Here is a 24,069-nt window from a genome sequence, read left to right as displayed (position 1 = left end):
TTCCTATTTGGAACCAGTCTGTTGTTCCATGTCCAGTTCTAACTGTTGCTTCCTGACCTGCATATAGGTTTCTCAAGAGGCAGGTCAGGTGGTCTGGTATTCCCATCTCTTTCAGAATTTTCCACAGTTTATTGTGATCCACACAGTCAAAGGCTTTGGCATAGTCAATAAAGCAGAAATAGATGTTTTTCTGGAACTCTCTTGCTTTTTCGATGATCCAGCGGATGTTGGCAATTTGATCTCTGGTTCCTCTGCCTCTTGTAAAACCAGCTTGAACATCTGGAAGTTCATGGTTCATGTATTGCTGAAGCCTGGCTTGGAGAATTTTGAGCATTACTTTACTAGCGTGTGAGATGAGTGCAATTGTGTGGTAGTTTGAGCATTCTTTGGCATTGCCTTTCTTTGGGATTAGAATGAAAACTGACCTTTTCCAGTCTTGTGGCCACTGATGAGTTTTCCAAATTTGCTGGCATATTGAGTGCAGCACTTTCACAGCATCATCTTTCAAGATTTGAAATAGCTCAACTGGAATTCCATCACCTGCACTAGCTTTGTTTGTAGTGATGCTTTCTAAGGCTCGCTTGACTTCACATTCCAGGATGTCTGGCTCTAGTTGAGTGATCAGAGCATTGTGATTATCTTGGTCATGAAGATCTTTTTTGATATATTTGTAATCACCACTATTGATTCTTTTTAATGGCTGAGTAACATTCCATTGCGTATATGTACCACAGCTTTCCATTCCATTTGTCTGCTGATGGACATCTAGGTTGCTTCCATGTCCTGGCTATTATAAACAGTGCTGTGATGCACATTGGGGTACACGTGTCTCTTTCAATTCTGGTTTCCTCAGTGTGTATGCCCAGCAGTAGGGTTGCTGGGTCATATGGCAGTTCTATTTCCAGTTTTTTCAGAAATCTCCACACTGTTCTCCATAGTGTCTATACTAGTTTGCATTCCCACCAACAGTGTAAGAGGGTTTCTTTTTCTCCACACCCTCTCCAGCATTTATTGCTTGTAGACTTTTGGATAGCAGCCATTCTGACTGGCATGAAATGGTACCTCATTGTGGTTTTGATTTGCATTTGTCTGATAATGAGTGATGTTGAGCATCTTTTCATATGTTTGTTAGCCATCTGTATGTCTTCTTTGGAGAAATGTCTATTTAGTTCTTTGGCCCACTTTTTGATTGGGTCATTTATTTTTCTGGAATTGAGCTGCAGGAGTTGCTTGTATATATTTGAGATTAATTCTTTGTCCGTTGCTTCATTTGCTATTATTTTCTCCCATTCTGGAGGCTGTCTTTTCACCTTGCTTATAGTTTCCTTTGTTGTGTAGAAGCTTTTAATTTTAATTAGATCCCATTTGTTTATTTTTGCTTTTATTTCCAATATTCTGGGAGGTGGGTCATAGAGGATCCTGCTGTGGTTTATGTCGGAGAGTGTTTTGCCTGTGTTCTCCTCTAGGAGTTTTATAGTTTCTAGTCTTACGTTTAGATCTTTAATCCATTTTGAGTTTATTTTTGTGTATGGTGTTAGAAAGTGTTCTAGTTTCATTCTTTTACAAGTGGTTGACCAGTTTTCCCAGCACCACTTGTTAAAGAGATTGTCTTTTTTCCATTGTATATTCTTGCCTCCTTCGTCAAAGATAAGGTGTCCATAGGTGTGTGGATATATCTCTGGGCTTTCTGCAAGAAGTTCACTGGCTACATATTGGTAAATACTACAGTAGAATGGAGTTGGTACTGAGGCTGCTGATTTGACTCACTCTTGACTCACAAGTTACAGTCAGTCCCAGGAGAGAGGAGGGAAGCTAGCAGAGACAGAGGGAACAAAGCACAGCTGACAATTTTCTAAGTTGATGGTGGTGGTTTAGTCACTAAGTCATGTTCCAAGTTGAGACAGAAGTAAATGAGAAAAAAGAGAATATTTTCAAGAAAATATGTGTTCACATAATATTCATGATATTTCAGTTATATAAGGTGAATTTACCTGAGTAATTAGAAGTGCAAGAAAGTAGGGTTTCAGTTGCATTCAGGTAGGTGTGGTCCCTTATACAATTTCAGTGCTAACTGAACCTTTGTTGAAACTAAGGCCATGAGAGTTAGTTTCTGCATTCTGATCATTATCAAGAAACAACTTTAAGAAAATCTTAGTTCTTTGAACAACGAATCTGAAAGGTAGTGCAACTTTAGGGAAGGACAGAAAGGAAAAGGAGAGATAGGCAACAGTAGAATAACATGTGATTTGTAAGGTAGTTAACTGACTTTTGATTGTCCTTTTACTGGTCCTTTGATAATTATTTTGAGTTTAAGATAATTAGTATAAAAGTGCTTGTCACACATAGGAGAATATAAAGGAGAAGAAAGACTAAGTCTAAAATAGAAAGAAAGAGTTTAAGGTTAAAAAATACATTGCTTACAAAAGTTCTCTGGTGTCTGTTCGTTTTGCCAACAAATTCTTCTCTTGAAATATAGGATCTTTTTTAAATTTTTATTTATTTGGCTGCCCCGGATCTTAGTTGCAGCACATGGGATCTTTAGATGTGGCATGTTAACTGTTAGTTGCAGCATGTGGGATCCTCTGTATTGGGAGCATCGAGTCTTAGCCACTGGGCCACCAGGGAAGTCCCTGAGATATAGGATCTTTTAAGTCAACTGCCATTCTGTCTCCAAGAGGCCAGGGGGAGAGTTTGTGGCTGTTGCATGGTGAAGGACCTGCCCCACTCTCAGACCTACCCATTTCTCCCCTAGGCTCTTGATTTAGCACAAGTTGAAAAACAGGGAAATGGAACATTCTGGCTTAGGCTTGCAGTTAACAGGAGCCTTTTGAATGAGAAAAATATGTGTTCATAACCATCAAATTAAAAAAAAATAATAATAAAAACACAAATTTAAAAGATAAAGGGTATAACAGCCAAAAGATTTTTTCAGTGTACTTCTAACTAATAAAATGTAGCACTTGATTAATTCCTTGTCTTGGAAGAAATGTTACTTCTAACTGAGTTTTTAGCATGTTTGTTCTGTAATTGTTGTTTATAATGCGTACTGCTTACAATGTATAGTATAATGCCGAGTTCCTAAAACATACATTTCCAAGACATTTTATGGTTATGGTTCAGATTTTCTTCTTTATTTTTATTGACAGCAAGTGGAATTTCATTATATTTAACCAGTTTTATTTTCCAATTTTTAGTATTGCCTCTAGATTAACTTTGGCTGAGCTAAATCAGGTACTTTACCGATGTGAATCAGAAGAAAAAGAAGATGGTGGAGGATGTTATAACATACCAAACTGGTTACCTCTTAAATATGCAGGTCTTCAAGGTAAGCAAGTATAAAGATGGTGAAGCTTTTCAGGGGTATTTTTTTAGGGTCATGTGGTATCTTCCTTATAGAAGTAAGAGTATGGGCTCAGAGTTCAACTGCTTGGGTTCAAATCATGGCTCTGCCACCTACTCATTGATTGACCTCTGACAAGTAACTTAAATTCTCTGTGCCCCAACTTCTGCCTCCATAACATGTGAATAGACTAATTAAAAGTCTAATTCATAGACTTTTGTGAGGATTAAATGAGATTATTCATTTGGGCCCCAAATGGGACTAGGTTGTAAGTATAGTCATCTTTTTTCATATAATTGGAAATTTTTTTTATTGCCTATTTGCTTTATCCTACAAAGAGAACTTTTAGTTAAATATTTTGTAGTTAGAGTAGTTGTAAACTGAGATAAAGGAACTAAATATTTAACTGTCAGCTTAATTCATTTGGTTAGCCATATTTTCTTAGATTTTTATTTAGGAAATTTGATTTATTGCACTTATATTCCTGGTTCATGAAGTTTACAACTTAACAAGCCTCCTTTTCGACTCCTAATTTCTTTGTACATCTCCCGTCTTTAAGGGCCAATTCAATTCTTACATCTTCCACAAATCCTTCCTTAATTATTGATTTCACAGTAATTTCTTTGTCTTCCAGACACCCATTGTATTTATCTATTGTATCTCTTATTAGCCCTTGGAATTTATTGCTTTATTTTAATAATTAATATACTATTTTTTGTGAATGTTTTATCATGGTCAAGAAATAGGCTTTAGAACCAAATTTTATGGGTTGCACTGACTAGCTTTAATTATATGGCAAATTGTGGCTCAATTTTTCATCTGTAAAATGGAAATAAAAATAGTGTTTACCACAAGGGCTTACTGTTGGGATTAAATGAGTTAATATGTATAAAGTACTTAGACAGTGAGTGGTTAGTTCATAGTAAGTATTCAGTGATAACTAGCTATCAAACTCTACTAAGTGGACTATACCCTTAGAAGAATAATGTTTGCCTTTTGAAGGGTTCTTGTTTTTAGCTTTCATACCTTCTGCTAAATCAAGCACATAAGAAGCTTTCAATAAAAAATTTTAAGACTTTTTATGCTTATGACATTTTTTCTGAAATATTCTCATTTTTTATTTTATGCTGTAATAAAGAAATGTATGTGTTACCAGCCATAAGCAGCTATCTACTCCATTTTCATTCTGAGATGTTAAACTCCTTTTTCTACTTGCCTGAAAAGATTGTACTTTTGTGAACTTCTTTTCTCGCCTTTATGTTCCTTATAATTAATTAAGTATAGTTATAGCCTGGTAGGCTGCAGTTCATGGGGTCGCTAAGAGTTGGACACGACTTAGCGACTTCACTTTCACTTTTCACTTTCATGCTTTGGAGAAGGAAATGGCAACCCACTCCAGTGTTCTTGCCTGGAGAATCCCAGGGACGGGGGAGTCTGGTGGGCTGCCGTCTCTGGGGTTGCACAGAGTCGGACACGACTGAAGCAACTTAGCAGTAGCAGCATAGACATAACTAAACTTTCTACTTTCCTTCTACTTCTTCATGAAATGATTTTTCTCATTTGTTCTAAATATAATTGCCCTTATTTGATTTATTTTTGTACTCTATACCAATCCGTAATCCCTCTGGCTGTTTAATATTTCAACAATCACGTTGTATTTCCAATAGGCTTTTAATAACAACCTCAGTTCAGTTCAGTCACTCAGTCATGTCCAACTCTGCGACCCCATGAACCTCAGCACTCCAGGCCTCTCTGTCCATCACCAATTCCCGGAGTCCACCCAAACCCATGTCCATCGATTCGGTGATACCATACAACCATCTTATCCTCTGTCATCCCCTTCTCCTCCTGCCCTCAATCTTTCCCAACATCAGGGTCTTTTCAAATGAGTCAGCTCTTCGCATCAGGTGGCCAAAGTATTGGAGTTTCAACTTCAACATCAGTCCTTCCAATAAACACCCAGGAGATTATTCAAATCACACTTAACCATTTCACTGACCTTTCTCTTCTCTAACCCGAATTCCCCTTCCCTACTTCTTGTAACAATATCTTAAATTTATATATTTAACTTGAAATTTTCAAAACATGCTTAGTATACACAATAAAATTAATTAAATTCTAACTAACTAAATAAATTTATTTGGAATGAAGTCAGTGAAGCCAATATAATTTTAAATTACTACCCTATTAAGTGATGAAAAGAAGTATTGTTCTAGCTATCTGTCATTGAAATAACAATATGTTATATATACATAGAAATTCTTTGCAACCCTATGGATTATAGCCTGCCAGGCTCCTCTGTCCATGGGATTCTCCAGGCAAGAATACTGGAGTGGGTTGCCATTTCTTCCAGGGGATCTTCCTGACCCAGGGATTGAACATACTACATCTCCTGCATTGGCAAGTGGATCCTCTTACCACTGAGCCACCTGGGAAGCCCAAAAATTTCTATGGCACAGCGGCAAAGAATCTGCCTGCCAATGCAGATAGATGACTGATGCAGGTTCAATCCCTGGGTCAGGAAGATGCCCTGGAGTAAGAAATGACAACCCACTCCAGTATTCTTGCCTTGAAAATTCCAGGAACAGAGGAGCCTGATGGGCTACAGTACATGGAGTCACAAAGAATTGGACACGACTGAGCACACACACACACACACACACACACACATGTGCATAGAAATTCTAATATTTCTAATTGAGTGGTACTTGAGGATATGTCTGTATACTTCATTTTGATACCTCATTTAGTTCCAAGTACCTCTGTTATGGTCTTCCTTGATGGCTCAGCAATAAAGAACCCGCCTGCCAATGCAGGAGACAGGGTTCTATCTCTGGGTTGGGAAGATCCCCTGGAGAAGGAAATGGTGACCCACTCCAGTATTCTTGCCTGGAATATTCCATGGACAGAAGAACCTGGTAACAGGATCCAATCCATGAGGTTGCAAAAGAGTCAGACAACTTAGCAACTAAACAACACAAACTCCTGTTATATTTCAAAGATTCTCTCCAGAACAGACTTTATTCTTAGTATCACCATAGGTGATCTTGCTGTCTCTGAGGCCAGTTCTATGATTTTTCTTAAATCTTGCGTGAATATTCATGAATCTACCACTTTTCAACTGTGAAAAGACAAACTTATCAGTTTTCTGCCCCTAGATGCCTTAGGATAGGGAAGCTGTGCCAATTGCCTTTGAATATTGTAATATTAAAATTCAAAAGAGCAGGACCAACCCAGAAAACAGGAATCTTGGAAAGCTCTGCATAGCTCATGTGACTGACCACAGTCCCCGTCAGCCTGCCTTTATATCTTGGTTCAAGGCAGTGTTGCCACACTTACCTCCAGTCATGGGAAGTGCCACTGAGGTTTATGCTGCTCTTGTATCTAGCTGTGTGTATATTCACCATCAATCACTGGAGACTAGCAGCAGGTTGCCAGGCTGTGAGAGCAAACTACTCTGCCAGTGATTAAATTGGTATGATATTTCTCTGAATTTTCAGGATTAATGTCCGTATTGGCAGAAATAAGACCAAAGAATGACTTGGGGCATCCCTTCTGTGATAATTTGAGATCTGGAGACTGGATGATTGACTATGTCAGTAACCGACTTATTTCACGGTCAGGAACTATTGCTGAAGTAAGTAAAGCTATATTGTCCAAAAAAATAAAAGGTGAGGAGCACAGTAAGAAATGTATATTAACATATACGTTTATGTTGTTTTCTAACCTGAAACATTTTCTTCTGCATCATCTTTCAGTTCTTATAAGTGAAAATCTGGTTAATAGATTGCTAGATAGTACAGTGGAATGTTTGGATTTAGCTTTTAAATCCAAGCCTATAAGCACACCAAGTTAACTTTTAAAATTATTTTTATAACAGGTTGGTAAATGGTTGCAGGCTATGTTCTTCTACCTGAAGCAGATCCCACGTTACCTTATCCCGTGTTACTTTGATGCTATATTAATCGGTGCATACACCACTCTTCTGGATGTAGCATGGAAGCAAATGTCAAGGTATACCCAGCAAAGATTGAGTGGATAGGCATGTTTGTGTAGAAGCCACATACAGTCAGTGTATACACTCTTAAAAAGACCAAAACATCAGGAATTGTCATGCATGCATACAGCTGAAAAAGTTAGTAAGTGGGCATAAAATGTATTAACATCCTTTATTCTGGAACATACAGAAACAAACTTAGATATTAAAATCTATTCTATAAAGCTAAAAAACATGTTGATGGGGAATTTTAATTGCTTGGTGTTATCTCTATACCTCGAGTTGTTAAATTAATGGATAAATTTGTTTAAATCTACACATACTATTTTTTTCTAATTTTTTATTAATTAAGAGAAAAAATATTCTGCTATTGTTATAAGTGAAATATGCCTTTATTAGTGAATTTCCCTGAGGTGAAACCACAGGCTGGAATGTACCAGTGATGAGCAGCCAAGGCAATTTGGGCATAACTTCAGAAAGGATAAAACTTCAACTCTACCATTTGTTTTACAGTAAACATTTTAAAGCCAGCTAGGTAGATACAATACTGGGTGAAATGAAGGCAGTTCTGAAACCTTTACCAAATTTAAAATTCTGTTTAACTGATTTTAGCATTGCTATACATTTGAATAGAGAAACTTTTTGAAGAGAAAAAAAGAACTAAAATAATACTGCTAAAATTTTTTGAATCAATAAGGCATAAAATTTCAGGTATGCAAAATGAGTAAGTTTTGAGATCTAATGTACAACGTTGTGGCTGTAAATAACAATTGGTATTGTACCCTTAAAAATCTCTTTAAAAAAGTAGATTCTCAAATTAGGTGTTCTTACCCTAATAAATTTTTTTGAATAAGTAATAAAAATTTTTTATTTCTACCCGTAACACTTTGAACTCTATAACTTTGTTGCAGCTTTGTTCAGAATGGTTCTACCTTTGTGAAACACCTTTCCTTGGGTTCAGTCCAAATGTGTGGAGTAGGAAGATTCTCTTCTCTGCCACTTCTTTCACCTTCGCTTACGGATGTGCCATGCAGGCTGAATGAGATCACAAGGGAGAAGGAGCAGTGTTGTGTGTCTCTAGCTGCAGGTAAGAAATTATGTACAAGATTAAAATGTGTAAGTCAGTATTAGGAAAATTATAAAGAAATGATTATTTTTAAAAACTCATGATGTTCTCCAAGCTTTTATGTTACTGGTAAAATTTCACAGGCATACATTTATAAAAGTAATAACGGTGCTATTTAAGTATCACTGTGCACCAGACATTTATTTATGTGCACTTTTTATTGTGGCCAGTTAATCCCTTTCTTCTGCATGTGTATTTTTTCCAACTCATAACATTTTGCATTTTTCAATCAAATCTGTTTTACTACCTTTCCCATTACATTATACTTTTTTTCCCCAATATAAAAAATTTACATAGCCTTGTAATTACCAAGAGATCATGTGAAGATCCTCAACAAGTTACGAAACACAAAACAAATGCTAAATAATTTTTATTATGTGTCTAATTGTAATTAAATGCTTCCAACTCCATTAGCATCTTTCCTGAAAGTATATTTAAAACCCAAATCAAGTAACAGGTATAATTCTTAGCAAAATAGGCTTATGATTTCTTTTTAATAAATTTCAAGCTATTTCTAAAAAGTATTTAATATTTGAGTCCACTGAAGTTTAGAACTTCCAAACTAAACTGAGAAATACCAATTGCAGGATGAAAGGAACAGTATTGTCTATGTGATTGCCTCAGTTTACCCTTAAATTTGCATTCAGTTCAGTCACTCAGTTGTGTCCGACTCTTTGCGACCCCATGAACTGCAGCACGCCAGGCCTCCCTGCCCATCACCAACTCCCGGAGTTCACTCAGATTCATGTCCATCAAGTCTGTGATGCCATCCAGCCATCTCATCCTCTGTTGTTGCCTTTTCCTCCTGGCCCCAATCCCTCCCAGCATTAGTCTTTTCCAGTGAGTCAACTCTTTGCATGAGGTGGCCAAACCTATAAAAATGACCTACTAGAACCCAACAACTAAAAAAGAAATTAACATTTCACTTAGAAGGATTATATGAACCTTCTGAATATTTTAATTATATAATTGTGTTTTAGATTTTCACTCAACTATTTTATATCCTTCTGGTACTTTCCCCCGTGAATTCATGGCAGATGGTCATAAAACTGAACAAGAACATTGTGGAAAAAATGCAGAAGTTGATTTTAAAGCCTATTGTTTAGAAGCCTATTATATAAAATAGTGATCTCAACATTTTTGATTATCCAGTTCTGTTGTTAAACACTCCCAAAATAAATATATTGAGATCATAAATGATATACTCATACGCTATTATACTTGGTATGTTTACATATCATGTACAATATAAAACAAAAAGAAAAACTAAAAATATAGTTTATAAATATGGATAGAAGTTCTGGTATTTCTTTCTAGCATGCTAAAGGAGAGTTTTGTATATTCCATATTATAGGACTGTATATGGATTTGCAGATAGATTTCTTGGTTTCATTTTTAAATGATACAAAGGCCAGGAATACCTTCCTTTTCTAACAGTGATACAAAATATGTGTATAATTTTAAACTTATACATTAATTGACAAGGTAGAAATTATTCAGAAGATGTGTGATCTGTAAGTCATATATTCTGAAAGGTCGAAAAGTTAATATAGGGCTTCCCTGGGAATCTGCCTGCCAGTGCAGGAGACACAGATTGAATCCCTGGTCCACGAAGATCCCACATGCCACGAAGAAGCTAAGCCCATATGCCACAACTGAGCCTGAGCTCTAGAGCCCATGAGCCAGAACTACTGGAGCCCACGTGCCCTGTAGCCCATGATCTGCAACAAGAGAAGCCACTGCAATGAGAAGCCCATACACCGCAACTAGAGAATAGTCCCTGCTCATTGCAACTAGAGAAAAGCCTGTGCAGCAACTGAAGACTCGGCACAGCCAAAAATAAAGTTAATTAATTAATTTAAAAAATGTTTTAGTGAATACAAATATTTCCACACATGGATGCTAGAGGTTTTAGTTTTGACTTTTTAACAAGAGTGCCTGTATTCAGGGCATACCAACTCAAACTTACCCTTGGATCTGTCTATACTTATATTTTATGCCAAGTGTTAAGTGGGTTGCTGCTGCTGCTGCTGCTGCTGCTAAGTCGCTTCAGTCATGTCTGACTGTGCAACCCCATAGACAGCAGCCCACCAGGCTCCCCCATCCCTGGGATTCTCCAGGCAAGAACACTGGAGTGGGTTGCCATTTCCTTCTCCAGTGCATGAAAGTGAAAAGGGAAAGTGAAGTTACTTAGTGTCTTAGCAACCCCATGGACTGCAGCCTACCAGGCTCCTCTCTCCATGGGATTTTCCAGGCAAGAGTACTGGAGTGGGATGCCATTGCCTTCTCCAGTTAAGTGGGTTAAAGTACCAGGAAATCTGTGCAACATGGAGTACTATATATATATATGTATTCGCTGCTGTCATCAGTACCATCATCGACCATATATATAAACTGTATGTCAACCATGTATGTTGGTGCTCAGTTGCTCAGTAGTGTCTGACTCCTTGCCACCACATGGACTGTAGCCCACTAGGCTCCTCTGTCCATGGAATTTTCCCGGCAAGAATACTGGAATGGGTTGCCATTTCCTTCTCCAGGGCATCTTCCTGACCCAGGGATCAAACCTGCATCTCCTAGTTGGCAGGCAGATTTTTACCACTATACCACCTGGGAAGTCAACTGTGTGAACAATATAAAAGTGTTTAGGGAAATTTTATACCACTATTTGGGAGAAAATATAGAAAGAAATGTCTGATGTTATCTTTAGTTCTGATCCTTTCCTAACTGAAGAAAATAATGTCTTTCTCCAAGGTGAAGACCTAACAAACAGAAACTTTAATTGTAAAGTATTGGCAATATTTTTCCTTAGTCAAATTATCTCACCTCTCAATTTACATTTTATAATTAATCCAATTATTTCCTTCATCCAATACATTTTCATAGTGATATATACGTTACAGTTTTCAGTGATATAACTTGGCAAATAAGGTTAATGAGGTTTCTGTTATCATGGGTCATATTTTCCACTGGGGAGGGACATTCACTCAACAAACCAGAAGACAAACAAAATAATGTCAGATAGTGTTAAGTGTTTAGAAAATAGTTATAAATGAATGCTGTGAACGTTTTATTTATGACCTGAGTTTTTCTTCCCTGAAATTTTTGTTACATGTATACTTTAGCGCAGTTTTGTTTTATGGTGAAATGCTAATTTCCTTTGCTTTACTTTCCTGCTGATTGTTACATATAACAATTGTATTTCTTTTCACATTTCATAAGAAACCAAACTAAATATAAAAGTAAAATTTTAGATTTTATCTATGGTCATTCTGTTTTACTTCCTGCATAAAGCCTGTAGTTACCTAAAGTTTTCAAGGGATTTAACATCTGAAATCCTTGTTTTCACCTGTAAAAGTTGTTTCTAACGAACTGTGACACTTTTAAGTGGTTTTAAGTTAATGGGAAATTTGGTGATGAAGTAATAACCCTAGAGTGGTAGATCAATAAACATGTAATTATTTGTCATTAAGGTAATCATCCCATATTTAGATTAATTTGTTGCCTTCAAACTTCAGGTAGAACCTTTTAAAATATATCATTATTACTATATTGAGTGTTTCTTCATGTGTTAAATATCTGACCTCTGATTTTATCTTTAATTTGCTAAAAGAAAGTCTATTTTTAAAAACTCATACATTCTAACCGGTTCAAATAAGCATCACTCTATAGCACTGGTTCTTAGTCTATTTTGAGTGACAGATTCCTTTAAGAATCAGATATGATTATGGAACCTCATCACACAAAAGTAGACATAAGAATAACCATACACTCTGCAGATAATTTTAAGAGAGTTTGAAGACTCTTTTCACCTCCTCCTTAACCCCAAAGTTTAGAGCAGCTCAACCTATAGTCGTGGAGTTCGTAGGCTTGTGTATACTGAGGTTAATAGATTACTTTGCTGTGTTTTCTGTTAGGCTTACCTCACTTCTCTGCTGGTATTTTCCGCTGCTGGGGAAGGGATACTTTTATTGCCCTTAGAGGTCTACTGCTGATTACTGGACGCTATTTGGAGGCCAGGTAGGAAATCTTTAAAAAGTTGCAATGCAAGTTTATGTCTTAGTGTTTTTCAGTGCTCTTCAGGCCTTTCTTATTCATCTATTCTCAACATTTGGTAGGTAGCCACATTTTCCTGAGGTGTGATTTTTATTTTATTTGTTGTGTGTTCATTTAATGGGATCATAGAATTTCAAAGGTGTGACAATCTTTGAAGTTACCAAATTCTAATACTTCACATTACAGATCAGATTATCTTCAGCATTTGCTACTTTATTTCAGGAAAAACTAATAATTGTATAACCATGTTACAAACACCACACACTAAAGAGTGAAATGTCTGTGCCCGAATTAAGTATAAGAGTGCAAATGACTTTTAGGTAAAACTGGAAGGTCTTCCATTTTTTGTTCTTCCCTAATGACAGAGTCCTGTAAAGAGAACTATAATATCAGGTTTCCTTCTCTGTAGTGCAGACCTCATAACCTCCAGTTTTATGTTTTCTAGATTTAAAACGATGTTTTCTATGTCACAATACTATAAATAAATTTATCAAAGGTAGAAAAGAAAGGCTCCACAGCAGTGTTGTATAGTGTTCCATAAATCAGTATTACCATCATCTGACAACTTGTTAGAAATGCACATTCTTGGCCCCTGTGCTGAACTCCCTGAGTCCAAACCTGGAGGTGGAAAGGCAGAGTTGACAGATGGAAATCTGTGTTTTTGCAGGGGCTTCAGTGATTTCCAGTGGCCTAAGACTGAAGTTTGAAATCACTGCTCTACAAGTTAAAACCTGTAGCAAAAAAAGCATTTTGTTTTTATATTTTTGTTTTGATGTCACCTGTTTTGTATGACCTGTAAGCTAAGAATGGTTTTTACCTTTTTAAAGAATTATTGAAAGAAGAAGAATGCATGATCGCACTGTGTAAGGTCAACAAAGCCTAAAATATTTACGTCTGGCCTTTTACAGAAAAATAGTTTGCCTACCCCGATCTAGAAGACTTCCCAGAAGATAATACGTTTGTTAGAGTAGTGCTAACTACTATGAATTATAAGCCATTAAATTTCAAGGGCTTTTCATAAACAAAATTTATGATTTTCTGATCCTATATGGGTGTTCAGGAGGCAGTTTTCCACATGGTGGTTAAGGGATATAGCCTCCTTTATCTGCATGATATACAATCTTCCAGGACCTCTGGGTCTCTCCGGTCAGCTGGCAGAAAGGGAAAGAGATCCTGGGGAAAACACTCCTGTTCCATGCAGTTACGTTTTTTTTTTTTTTCTTGGAGAATGCCATCATCTGACTGGGACCTTTAGGAAAGCCATTTTGGTGGACATATGGCTGTCTCTACCACAGATAGTTCTGCTTCCACCCTCTGCAGAGATGTTCATGGATAGAGGACTTTTTACTCAACTTCCATGTGTATGACATGTTCTGGATAATTAAAATCGCTAGTATTCTGACCTTTTATTAATTGGAAGTGTCACTCTCCACACTAACACTTCTGTACTGCAGAAAATAAAAAAGCTCCTTTTACACAATTATTTAAGAGAGAGGTATTACCGGATACACAGAATTAATTAAATTTCTAAATGGTTTTAGCAAAAAAAAAAAAACTTTAAATGACTTTTCCAAGGTTATACAGATGGCAACACTAGGATTTAAATCTCAGTCTTAATTCTCAGTTTCATGCTCTTCTTAGAAAGCCATCTTACAAAGTTGCCTTTTGGTATATGATGGTAGAATAATATGTTGAAAGATAAAATATTCTCTACAAGTTTTTGAAAATGAATTATGTTTTTCAAGGTCAGTTTACCTTTAATTTTCTTATGTGTTTGCTTTATTTTTGGTATCTGCCATTCAAGATAATAAAATTCCTGTTCTTTTGAGTCATGAGGGACCTTAAAAATCATCTGGTCCCAAACTCCACAGATGGAAAAAATCTCTCCCAGAGGATAAGTCATACAGATTGTTAGAGAAAAAGGCAAGGCAAGGATCAAGGTTCCTGACTTTTAATTCAGTGCTTATTCTATATTATGACCACTTTCTGCATGAAAATACAAAGAAATAAGAGAAAATAATAAAAAATAATGATCACCCAAAGTGACTTTTTTGCCTTTAGTTTTTTAAGTGATTTTCATGTCGAATGATTCACCTAATTCTGTTGTTTTAGGAATATCATTTTAGCATTTGCTAGTACCCTGAGACATGGCCTCATTCCTAATCTCCTGGGTGAAGGAACTCACGCCAGATACAACTGCCGGGATGCTGTGTGGTGGTGGCTGCAGTGTATTCAGGACTATTGTAAAATGGTTCCAAATGGTCTGGACATTCTCAACTGCCCAGTTTCCAGAATGTATCCTGCAGATGATTCTGTTCCTTTGTCTGCCGGCACAGTGGTAAAGATCATTTCTTAAAATAATTTTTTCCTGAATAAGTTTACTTTCTAATATAAAAGTACATGTAATTAAGAATCTGAGTCTTACAATTCTTCAAATATTGGTGTTTATTTAGCACCTGCTGCTACTGTGAGAGACTGCAGAGATGACTTATTCTTTACCTGATGAGCTTGCAATACGGTAGAAGAGGTCATGTGTATATATTAATAATATAATCATTGCAAAAAGAAATATATGGGAAGTGCCTCTTTTAGTCTCATAAAAGAAAGAGAGATGATCTCTTAGTGGGATCAGGGAGGACTACAGAAAATAATTAAAATTTCACCTAAACTAACCTCAAAAAGTGAGTAGGATTTCATCAGAGATGAGGGAAATTATGAGAAGGCATTAAAGATGAAAAGAATAATAAAAGCACAGGGTGGATTGAAGCACAGCTTAGGACATACTGCTCCATCCAGTGTTTGGCTTTTTGTGTAGGGCACCTGCCAGGTAGTAAGGGATTCTGGAAAGTGGGGGCCAAATTGTGGAGAACCTTGGCTACCAATCCAGGGAGTTCAGAGTTTCTCTTATGTGCAGTGCAGAATGAATAAACATTTGTGTATGTTCTTTCCCCAGTCAAGAATGTACAGAATATTGTACTTTTGCCACATCTGATCTGCATTTATGTTACAGTTTACTTGGGTGGAGGGCTTCTAGGCTACCTCAGGGCTAGCTCTATGATGTTTATATCATGAAGTGTTTGAAGAATATTTGTCCCCAAATTTTTTAATGTAAGCGCATTACCATTTTAGTATATAATTTGTCTCCATTGCTATGTATGTGGATGAATTGGAGCAATGCCAGTTTAAAACTCGGATTTCTACATAATAAGCTGGATTTGTTTATTAGTTGAACTGTTTAACAGATCACAACTCACAAGATTCTTTTTCATGTATCAGCAGAATTACAGATTATTTCATGTCACAGAAATTTATAGTTAAAACTACAATATGTTAAATATTCACATGCAAAAGGTCTGCTGTATTATATGATGTATAAAGGCTGCTGCTTTCCCCAGTCCCACCCCTGATCCCTATTTCTTCTTTTAAGGGAAAATACATGTTTTCACAAAACTTCAGTTGTAGAATTTGGAAGAAGATAAGAAAAATGTAATTTCTAACAGGTAACATCCATGTTTCAAACAGGATCAACCATTGTTTGAAGTAATACAGGAAGCTATGCAAAGACACATGCAGGGCATACAGTTCCGAGAAAGGAATGCTGGTCCACAGATAGATCGGAACATGAAGGATGAAGGTACATAACTTTTTTTTTTTTTTTTTGGCCGCGCTGTGCAGCCTGTGGGATCCTAGTTCCTTGACCAGGAATTGAACCCTCACCCCCTGCAATGGGAGTACAGAGTCTTAACCGCTGGACCACCAGGGATGTCCCATTAAGGTACATAACTTTAGGTACATAATAAAGATTTACTGATGAGATGAAAGTAAACCTTGAAATTGTTCATTTATTCAACAAGTATTTTATTTGTGTATAATACTTCAGAATATAACAATGAAAAAGGTTAAGAGTTTCTGATCTTGCCAGCTTAGTTTTAGTTTCTGGAGGAAAGATAAAACTGAACTGAGACTGTTTTCTAAAGTGGTTGTAACATTTTGCACTCCCACCAGCAAACTGGACAGATCATTTCTCCACATCCTTGCCAGAATTTGGTAGGGGTTTTTTTGTTTATTTTTAGCTATTCTGGTAGACATGTTCAGTTCAGTTCAGTAGCTCAGTTGTGTCCGACTCTTTGCGACCCCATGAATTGCAGCACGCCAGGCCTCCCTGTCCATCACCAACTCCCGGAGTTCACTCAGACTCACATCCATCAAGTCGGTGATGCCATCCAGCCATCTCATCCTCTGTCGTCCCCTTCTCCTCCTGCCCCCAATCCCTCCCAGCATCAGAGTCTTTTCCAATGAGTCAACTCTTCGCATGAGGTGGCCAAAGTACTGGAGTTTCAGCTTTAGCATCATTCTTTCCAAAGAAATCGACCGCTATATATTGTGTTTTGGATTTGCATTTTCCTATTAATAGTATTGAACATCTGTTCATGTGCTTATTTTCCATCCCTACCCCTTTTTTGATGATAAAACTGTTTTATACCTTTTCTAATTGGATTGCTTGGATTTTTTTACTATTGAGTGTATGTGGTAAAATACATGTTTACCATTTTTATCATAAAATACATCATTTTAGCCTTCTTTAAGTGTATAGTGCAGTGACTCTAAATATATTCACACTGTTTTCAACCATTACTGCTATCCATCTCCAGAACTTTTTGTCATCCCAAACTGAAACTCCCACCCAGTTAACAGTAATTCCTCATTCTTTCCTCCCCTCAGTTCCTGGAAATTGCTAATCTGTTTTCTGTCTCTGTGAATTTGATTATTCTTGGTACCTCAAATAAATGGAATTACATGATTTTTGTCCTTTTATGTCTGGCTTATTTCAGTTAACATTGGTATATCAGAGCTATATCTACTGTACTTTTATGCCCTTTGTTTAAACACTACCACATTCTTTTCCAGAATTACTGCACCAGTCTCTATTCCCATTACCAACCAAAGTGTCTTCTTATGTAGCCCCAAGCCCAACATCATTTGGCATTATCTAATGCTGAATATGGTTATAAAACCATATGTAGTTGTTTTTACTTGTAATTCTCCTTTTATTAAATTTGAATATTTTCTCATATGTTTATTGCGTCTTTGGAAAGTTTCCTTTTCTATAAACTGTTTGTTCCTATTCTATACCTTTATTCATCTTTCTTTTAGCATTCTGATATTTTTCATGTTGTTTACCAGGAGTTTTTTGTTTACTCTAAGTACTTGTCCATCATTAATTTTAGAATTATACAGACCTTTTCCCAACTTATCTGTCATATCCTTCACCATATTTTATTTCAGAAATCCTACCCAACCTTCATATCACAAATATAATCTCTCACATTGACTTTTATTAACTGTGTGTGGTTTTGCGTTCTACAGATATTTTTTAAAGAAACTATTTATTCCACTTTAATCCATTCTATTTTTGTTCCTGTGATTCTTGTTTTTATGACCTATAGCTGTATTAATTTTTCACGTCTGTACTCATTTCCTTGTTAAAATCTATACTGACCCCTAACAGATTAAGTAACTTAGTATATGCACCTCTCCCCCAATCCCTGTTTGATATTATCTAGGTGAAATTTCAGTTTGAATTGTTGTGACTATTCTTCTTTTTCTTTTCCTTGGTTATTGCTATTTTTAGGCAACAATAAACTTTGATGTATAATTTGATCATGTTTTCATCCCCTGTCTGTTACTATATCCTCCAACATTTATTTCTTTCCTTATTAGAATTAGTCAAATGAGCTTATTTATTTATGTTAGTATATGAAAACCTCAGAACAATTCCTACTACTACAGCGTCTTGCTGTAGTTATTTTTATTGTTGCTATGTTAGTATTTTTATTGTTGCTGTATGAGTATTTTTAAAGTTGTAATTTGCATGTCAGACACAATTTACCAACCGAACAACAACAGCAGTTTACATGTCAAACCCACCAAGACCTTGAATGACTGGCAGTATTTTTATTATGCCCTCATATTTAAATGACAGATTAGACATAAATGCTTTTTTCCTTCAGTGCTTTAGAAAATATTATTCTATTGATGTCTTACTTCCAGTATAGCTATTGAAAGTTTTATGGACCTATACTTCATTCTATTAGAAGTGATTGCTCTTTCTTTTTTGAAGTTTTAGAACCATCTGTTTGTCTTAATTTGGGATTTTACTCTAACTTTTCTTATCTGCTTCCTGTGGTCCTCTATGAGCTCTTTTGATCTGAGATTTACTATTTCTTTTCACTTTCTGAGGCTACTTTTGTCTGGGTATCTTCTTGTTTATTTCTATCCCCACAGCTTTTCTTCTGTTGTCTGCCTTTAACCACTCCTGCTGCCTCTGGAGAATTTTTCCATCTTGTCTTCCATCTCACTAATTTCACTCTTAGCTCTATCCATCTACTATTTAGTCCCTTTATTATCACTTTACTGTTTTCCTTATTTCAACTATTAAAAATTCCAGGCCTAACATCTCCACTTAGTCATTTTTAATGTCTTTTGTTCCTACTTCATGTTAATAGTCTCTTGCTTATGTTTGAGGATATTTGTTTTGCTTATTGCGTGCTATTGATACAGTAATTCTGTTTCGTGTGAAATATGTTACTCAACTCCTCTCTCATCTAGTCTTTAGACTCCTCTGCTATTGAAGGTTTGTCTTTTCCCAATAAGCTCATATTCCCTTGATTATCAGTTCTCTGTAGCAGTCTTCTTAAGTTGTAAAACAACAGCTTTAAGAGCCAAGGTAAAATAGAAGTCCAAAGAGGCAGGTCATGTCTCACCTGTTTTCGTTAGCTTCTCCCAAACATTATGTGAGTTCCTCACATCAGTACCTCACACGTACTTCTCTGTAGTTTCTCCAGGGTTGATTATGGAAAGGGCACCAGTAGCCTGGAATACTTTGGCAGCTCATCAGGAAGTGCAAAGACAGATTTTCTATTCACTTTATGCATTTGAAACAGCCTGTTCACTCATAGTCATTTTGACTTGTGTACCTTTTTGTGTGCATTCTTATGACTTTGTGGCCAAATCTCAGAGATTTAGTCACTAAACATTGACTGTCCAGTTATTCAGTATCAAATAAATTAAAAAGCTCTTTGCCTTTGTGTATCACTTGACAAACATTTTCCAAAAACTAGTACCTCTATTCCTAGTTCATGATAGAGGAAATAGGAACAGGAGGTAAAAGGAGCCTGCCCAAGGAGGTGCATCAGCCATCCATTAATAAACATAAGGGAAGCATTCAATCTCACCAGTACTCAAACAAATTTATATTAAAGTAGATCATTGTATATATATATACACCACGTCTTCTTTATCCATTCATCTGTTGGTGGGCATTTAGGTTGTTTTCATGTCTTGGCTATTGTAAATAGTGCTGCTATGAATATTAGGGTATCTTCTTGAATTGAATATATGTATCTTCTTGAATTATAGTTTTCATCTTTTCTGGATATATATCCAGGAGTGAAATTACTGGATCATATGGTAGTTCTATTTTTAGTTTTTTAAGGAATTTTCATACTGAAATGAGCCAGTGAACAGTTTTGAACATGAATGACATGACCTATCTTGTGTATTAAAAATATAGTGGCTGCACCAATTTACTTTCCCACCAGTATTTGTACATGGGTACCCTTTTATCCACATCCTCTCCAACATTTGTTATTTGTAGACTTTTTGATGATAGCCGTTCTGACAGGTATAACATGATACTTCATTGTAGTTTTGAGTTGCACATCTTCAACTTTTAAGGTATTACCAAATTGATCTCCAGAGTGATTTTCCTAATTTATTATATTCCTTTTAAATTTTATAAATGATTTATTTTTTTTTAGGTTTTAATATTACTGCAGGGGTTGATGAAGAAACAGGATTTGTTTATGGAGGAAATCGCTTCAATTGCGGTACCTGGATGGATAAAATGGGAGAAAGTGACAGAGCTAGAAACAAAGGAATCCCAGCCACTCCAAGGTAGTGTTTGTTTATAGTGTTTATATAATGATATCATTTGTAAAGTGATACACTTGTGGAATCTTTTATTCTATTAACCATGAAGTGTTCTTAAATCAGTCAACATTTTCCTTCCTTCCTCCCACTTCCCCTTCCCCGTACTCCTTTCTCTCCCCCAATATACACATACACAATCCTCTTGATATGTAATCAGGTAAAGCTATCTGTTCTCTTCTGGATGTTCTCATGGATTGATTCCCTACAAGCACCTCAAAGGAAAGTTTTATGATTCATTATCCCCATGGTTAAGACATTTCTTTATAACCTGAAGTATTTTCACTATTATAAATATTTCATTATTATTATCTCTTGTAAATACAGAAAACAACCAGTTGTCCTGTCTTTTATGAAATCCTTTCACTGTCTAAATATTTTCCCCTTCATTTTTTAATCTTTTATCTCATCATTTCTCTTTATTATTTTAAGCTCTTACTACAGTATAAAGTCTAAGAAACTATTTTCTTATCCAAATTTTATCTTCAATCAGAAATGTCAAAAAAAATTGTTGAATAGAAGTTGTCATTATTTATTTTGCATGTTCTTTTTAAAAACCTATTTATTTTGACGAATTATTAGATCTTGAACTTCCCTTTCATTTTCCTTAAAAATGAGCTTTGAAATTATGATGCTTACCTTCTCTGGCTTTCTTTAGTCCTATATCCTATATTTTCTATCTTTTCTCTGGAATTCTGTCTCAATATTCTTTGATTCCTACTTCTGCCTTTTTCCAGAAGCTATCTCCTTTTACTCCATAATCTGTATTCTACTTCATAGAATTTTTTAAAAATAAGATGCTAAGCAATCCAAAAGTAATAAAAGGAGAAATTTCTTATATATGCCACACACTTCCTATAAAGTAAGGATTTTTATAGTCATTTTTATATTAGTTATATAATTCTTGAAAATTATTTTTTGAATGCCCTTTAAATAGTGCTTAAATTATTCATTGTACAGAATAAAATTTATTTTTAATTTTAGAGATGGATCTGCTGTGGAAATTGTGGGCCTGAGTAAATCTGCTGTTCGTTGGTTGCTGGAATTATCCCAAAAAAATATTTTTCCTTATCATTATGTTACAGTGAAACGACATGGTAAGCTATTTCTTTTGTTTCCAAAGAAAATCCAATGACTGTCTGTATGCTTAATCTACATGATCATCATGTGACTCAATGAACTAGTATTAGAAAACCCTTAAGATTAAAAGGAAAGACAAACCATTAATTTACTAGTATGAAAATTGTAACAAACCTGATTACTAACTATATTTTTATAGCAACTTTGAACTGACATATGAATAGCATCATACTTATTTTTTTTCCTTGATATGACTATGATCGGGTCAAGTTTTGGTGAACAGTTATGAAATCTTTACATTTTTTTTTTTCTGAAACAGTGCTGTGAATTAGAAATATAATTTAAGCCACATATGTAATTTAAAATTTTCTAGTACCTACATTTTAAAAAGTTAAAAGAAACAGGTGAAATTAATTAATGATTATATTTTCATTAACTTAGTATATATCAAATATTATTTCAACATGTAATCACTATGAAATTATTCATGACTGTTTTACATTCTTTTGAGGGGTACTGTGTCTTAGAAATATAGTATATATTTTACATTTCTAGCACCTCTCAATTCAGACTAGCCTCCTTTCAAGTGCTAAATAAAGATAATTTTATCAATAGTAAGAGTGACCCAAACAAATGATCTGGGATCATTTATTGGAGTCTAATCCTTTTTCAATAATACAGTGAAAGATAATTTTTAATTTCTGGCTAGTGTCCTTCAAATGACCCTGACACTTTCCAAAAAAGTGTATAATTTATTGACTAAATATTACTCTTCAGCTTTAATTAAATGTTTGAGTTTCTCTGAATGCTTAAAACTGCCAGGTCTTTTATAATGTTTCAGGAAAGCTGGTGAGAGTCTCATATGATGAATGGAACAGAAAAATACAAGAGAACTTTGAAAAGTTATTTTATGTGTCAGAAGACCCTTCAGATGTCAATGAAAAGCATCCTAACCTGGTGCACAAGCGGGGCATATACAAAGACAGCTATGGAGCATCAAGCCCTTGGTGTGACTACCAGCTCAGGCCTAATTTTACCATAGCAATGGTTGTGGTGAGTGATTTGCTTTGTTCTTTTCAAATTTCAAAAATGTTATGATAGGGTTTATTTAGTTCTTTATTCTCATTTGTTCTCAAATTCATTGAATTTGTTTAAAAATGAGTTATTTACTAGCTAGTTTTATATGGTCTTTTCTCACATCCATGTACTAACCAGGCCCAACCCTACTTAGCTTCCGAGATCAGAGGAGATCAGGTGCATTCAGAGTGGTATGGTCATAGACCATATGGTCTTTTCTAATGAATAAAGCATAACACCCTTAACTATAACATTTGATGTAAAAAAATAGAAAATAATGGGTGATGACTAACGAAGTTCTCAGTGTTTTTACATCATAACATATAGAAAATGATGATTTTTAAAAAAGGAAAATGATGATATTTGTACAACACACTGGGTGAAATGGATTAGGTTGCTGCCAGATCCACCCGCTTCAGTGAGCCCCAGACCCCACCCGGCTGTGGGGAAAGCTGAGGGCGTCTGTTTCTCAGCACACCTGTGCCACGCCTCGGCTCACTAGTTGGAAACATCTGGACTAATGAACTAATATGAGTAGCTTCAATTCACATTCTGCTTTTTGCTGTTGTTGTATTGCTCTATTTAGTTCTGTCTACTCAAGAATGCTTGACTCTCCTTTTTTATCTATACTTTAGTCTAAAAATAAAGTACAGTAAAACAGAGAAGGTATGTGTTCAACATCTGTGTCCGGATGTTCCCACCTTGTCAAAAAGAGTATTAAATATTGTATTATTAATTACAGTAGAATAAAAAATACAAAAGTACATAAAGGTAGCTTTGGTTCAGTGTGCATTGATTTTATTTAACATTTAAATTTAATGTGGATTTTTAGTCACTTAGTCATCTTTCTCTCCTCCTCTATATCACAAGCAAATGTGCTCATGCTATTCCAGTACATATCCTTCTGTGTTTCATTATGACACTAAAAGCAAAAAATGAGTTCCAGGTGAACTTAAAGGAAGATAATGTAAATCTTGTGTTCTGCCTTCATTGGCGCTATGGCAACTTCCTTTTGGAACTAGTAAACTTTCTTAAAGTGACACAAGAAAACAATCACCCCAAACAGCTTTCCTAACCTCTAAGGCCAAGATCAGTGCTTCTGAGTCAGCCTGATAGAATTAGGTCTGATTAGACATCTACACTCGATCTTCTGGACCTGCACTGTATTTTTAAAGTTTTCATTATTTTCCAGGTTTATAGTTTTTTTTTTTTCTAATGTGTGTAGACACTAATTCTGTGATCTCAAAAAGTTTGTATATTTGTTAACACTCATTAGGCCCCTGAGCTCTTTACTACCCAAAAAGCATGGAAGGCCTTGGAGATTGCAGAAAAAAAATTGCTTGGTCCTCTTGGCATGAAAACTTTGGATCCAGAGTAAGTTATAAGTATTAAGAATGTAGTTCA

At 35.6% G+C, this 24,069-nt stretch overlaps 1 protein-coding gene across 4 annotated transcripts in view; it reads left to right on the top strand.

Annotated features, from left to right (window-relative positions):
- Window positions 1-24,069, top strand: part of AGL (amylo-alpha-1,6-glucosidase and 4-alpha-glucanotransferase) — a 97,455-nt gene that overhangs the window by 61,603 nt on the left and 11,783 nt on the right. For all 4 annotated transcript variants that reach the window (XM_070367618.1, XM_070367619.1, XM_070367617.1 and 1 more), the window contains exons 21-31: window positions 3,195-3,325; window positions 6,841-6,977; window positions 7,221-7,354; window positions 8,249-8,424; window positions 12,381-12,483; window positions 14,632-14,857; window positions 16,042-16,153; window positions 20,340-20,475; window positions 21,493-21,605; window positions 22,430-22,641; window positions 23,942-24,039. In XM_070367618.1, the coding sequence (XP_070223719.1) occupies window positions 3,195-3,325; window positions 6,841-6,977; window positions 7,221-7,354; window positions 8,249-8,424; window positions 12,381-12,483; window positions 14,632-14,857; window positions 16,042-16,153; window positions 20,340-20,475; window positions 21,493-21,605; window positions 22,430-22,641; window positions 23,942-24,039 (1,578 nt within the window). The remainder of the gene's footprint in view (window positions 1-3,194; window positions 3,326-6,840; window positions 6,978-7,220; window positions 7,355-8,248; window positions 8,425-12,380; window positions 12,484-14,631; window positions 14,858-16,041; window positions 16,154-20,339; window positions 20,476-21,492; window positions 21,606-22,429; window positions 22,642-23,941; window positions 24,040-24,069) is intronic.

This window comes from Bos mutus, chromosome 3 (genome assembly GCF_027580195.1).
Source record: "Bos mutus isolate GX-2022 chromosome 3, NWIPB_WYAK_1.1, whole genome shotgun sequence".
In the NCBI taxonomy this organism is placed as follows: Eukaryota; Metazoa; Chordata; class Mammalia; order Artiodactyla; family Bovidae; genus Bos; species Bos mutus.
Note: the sequence above shows the minus strand (reverse complement) of the source record. Positions and strands in the feature narration are given on the sequence as shown.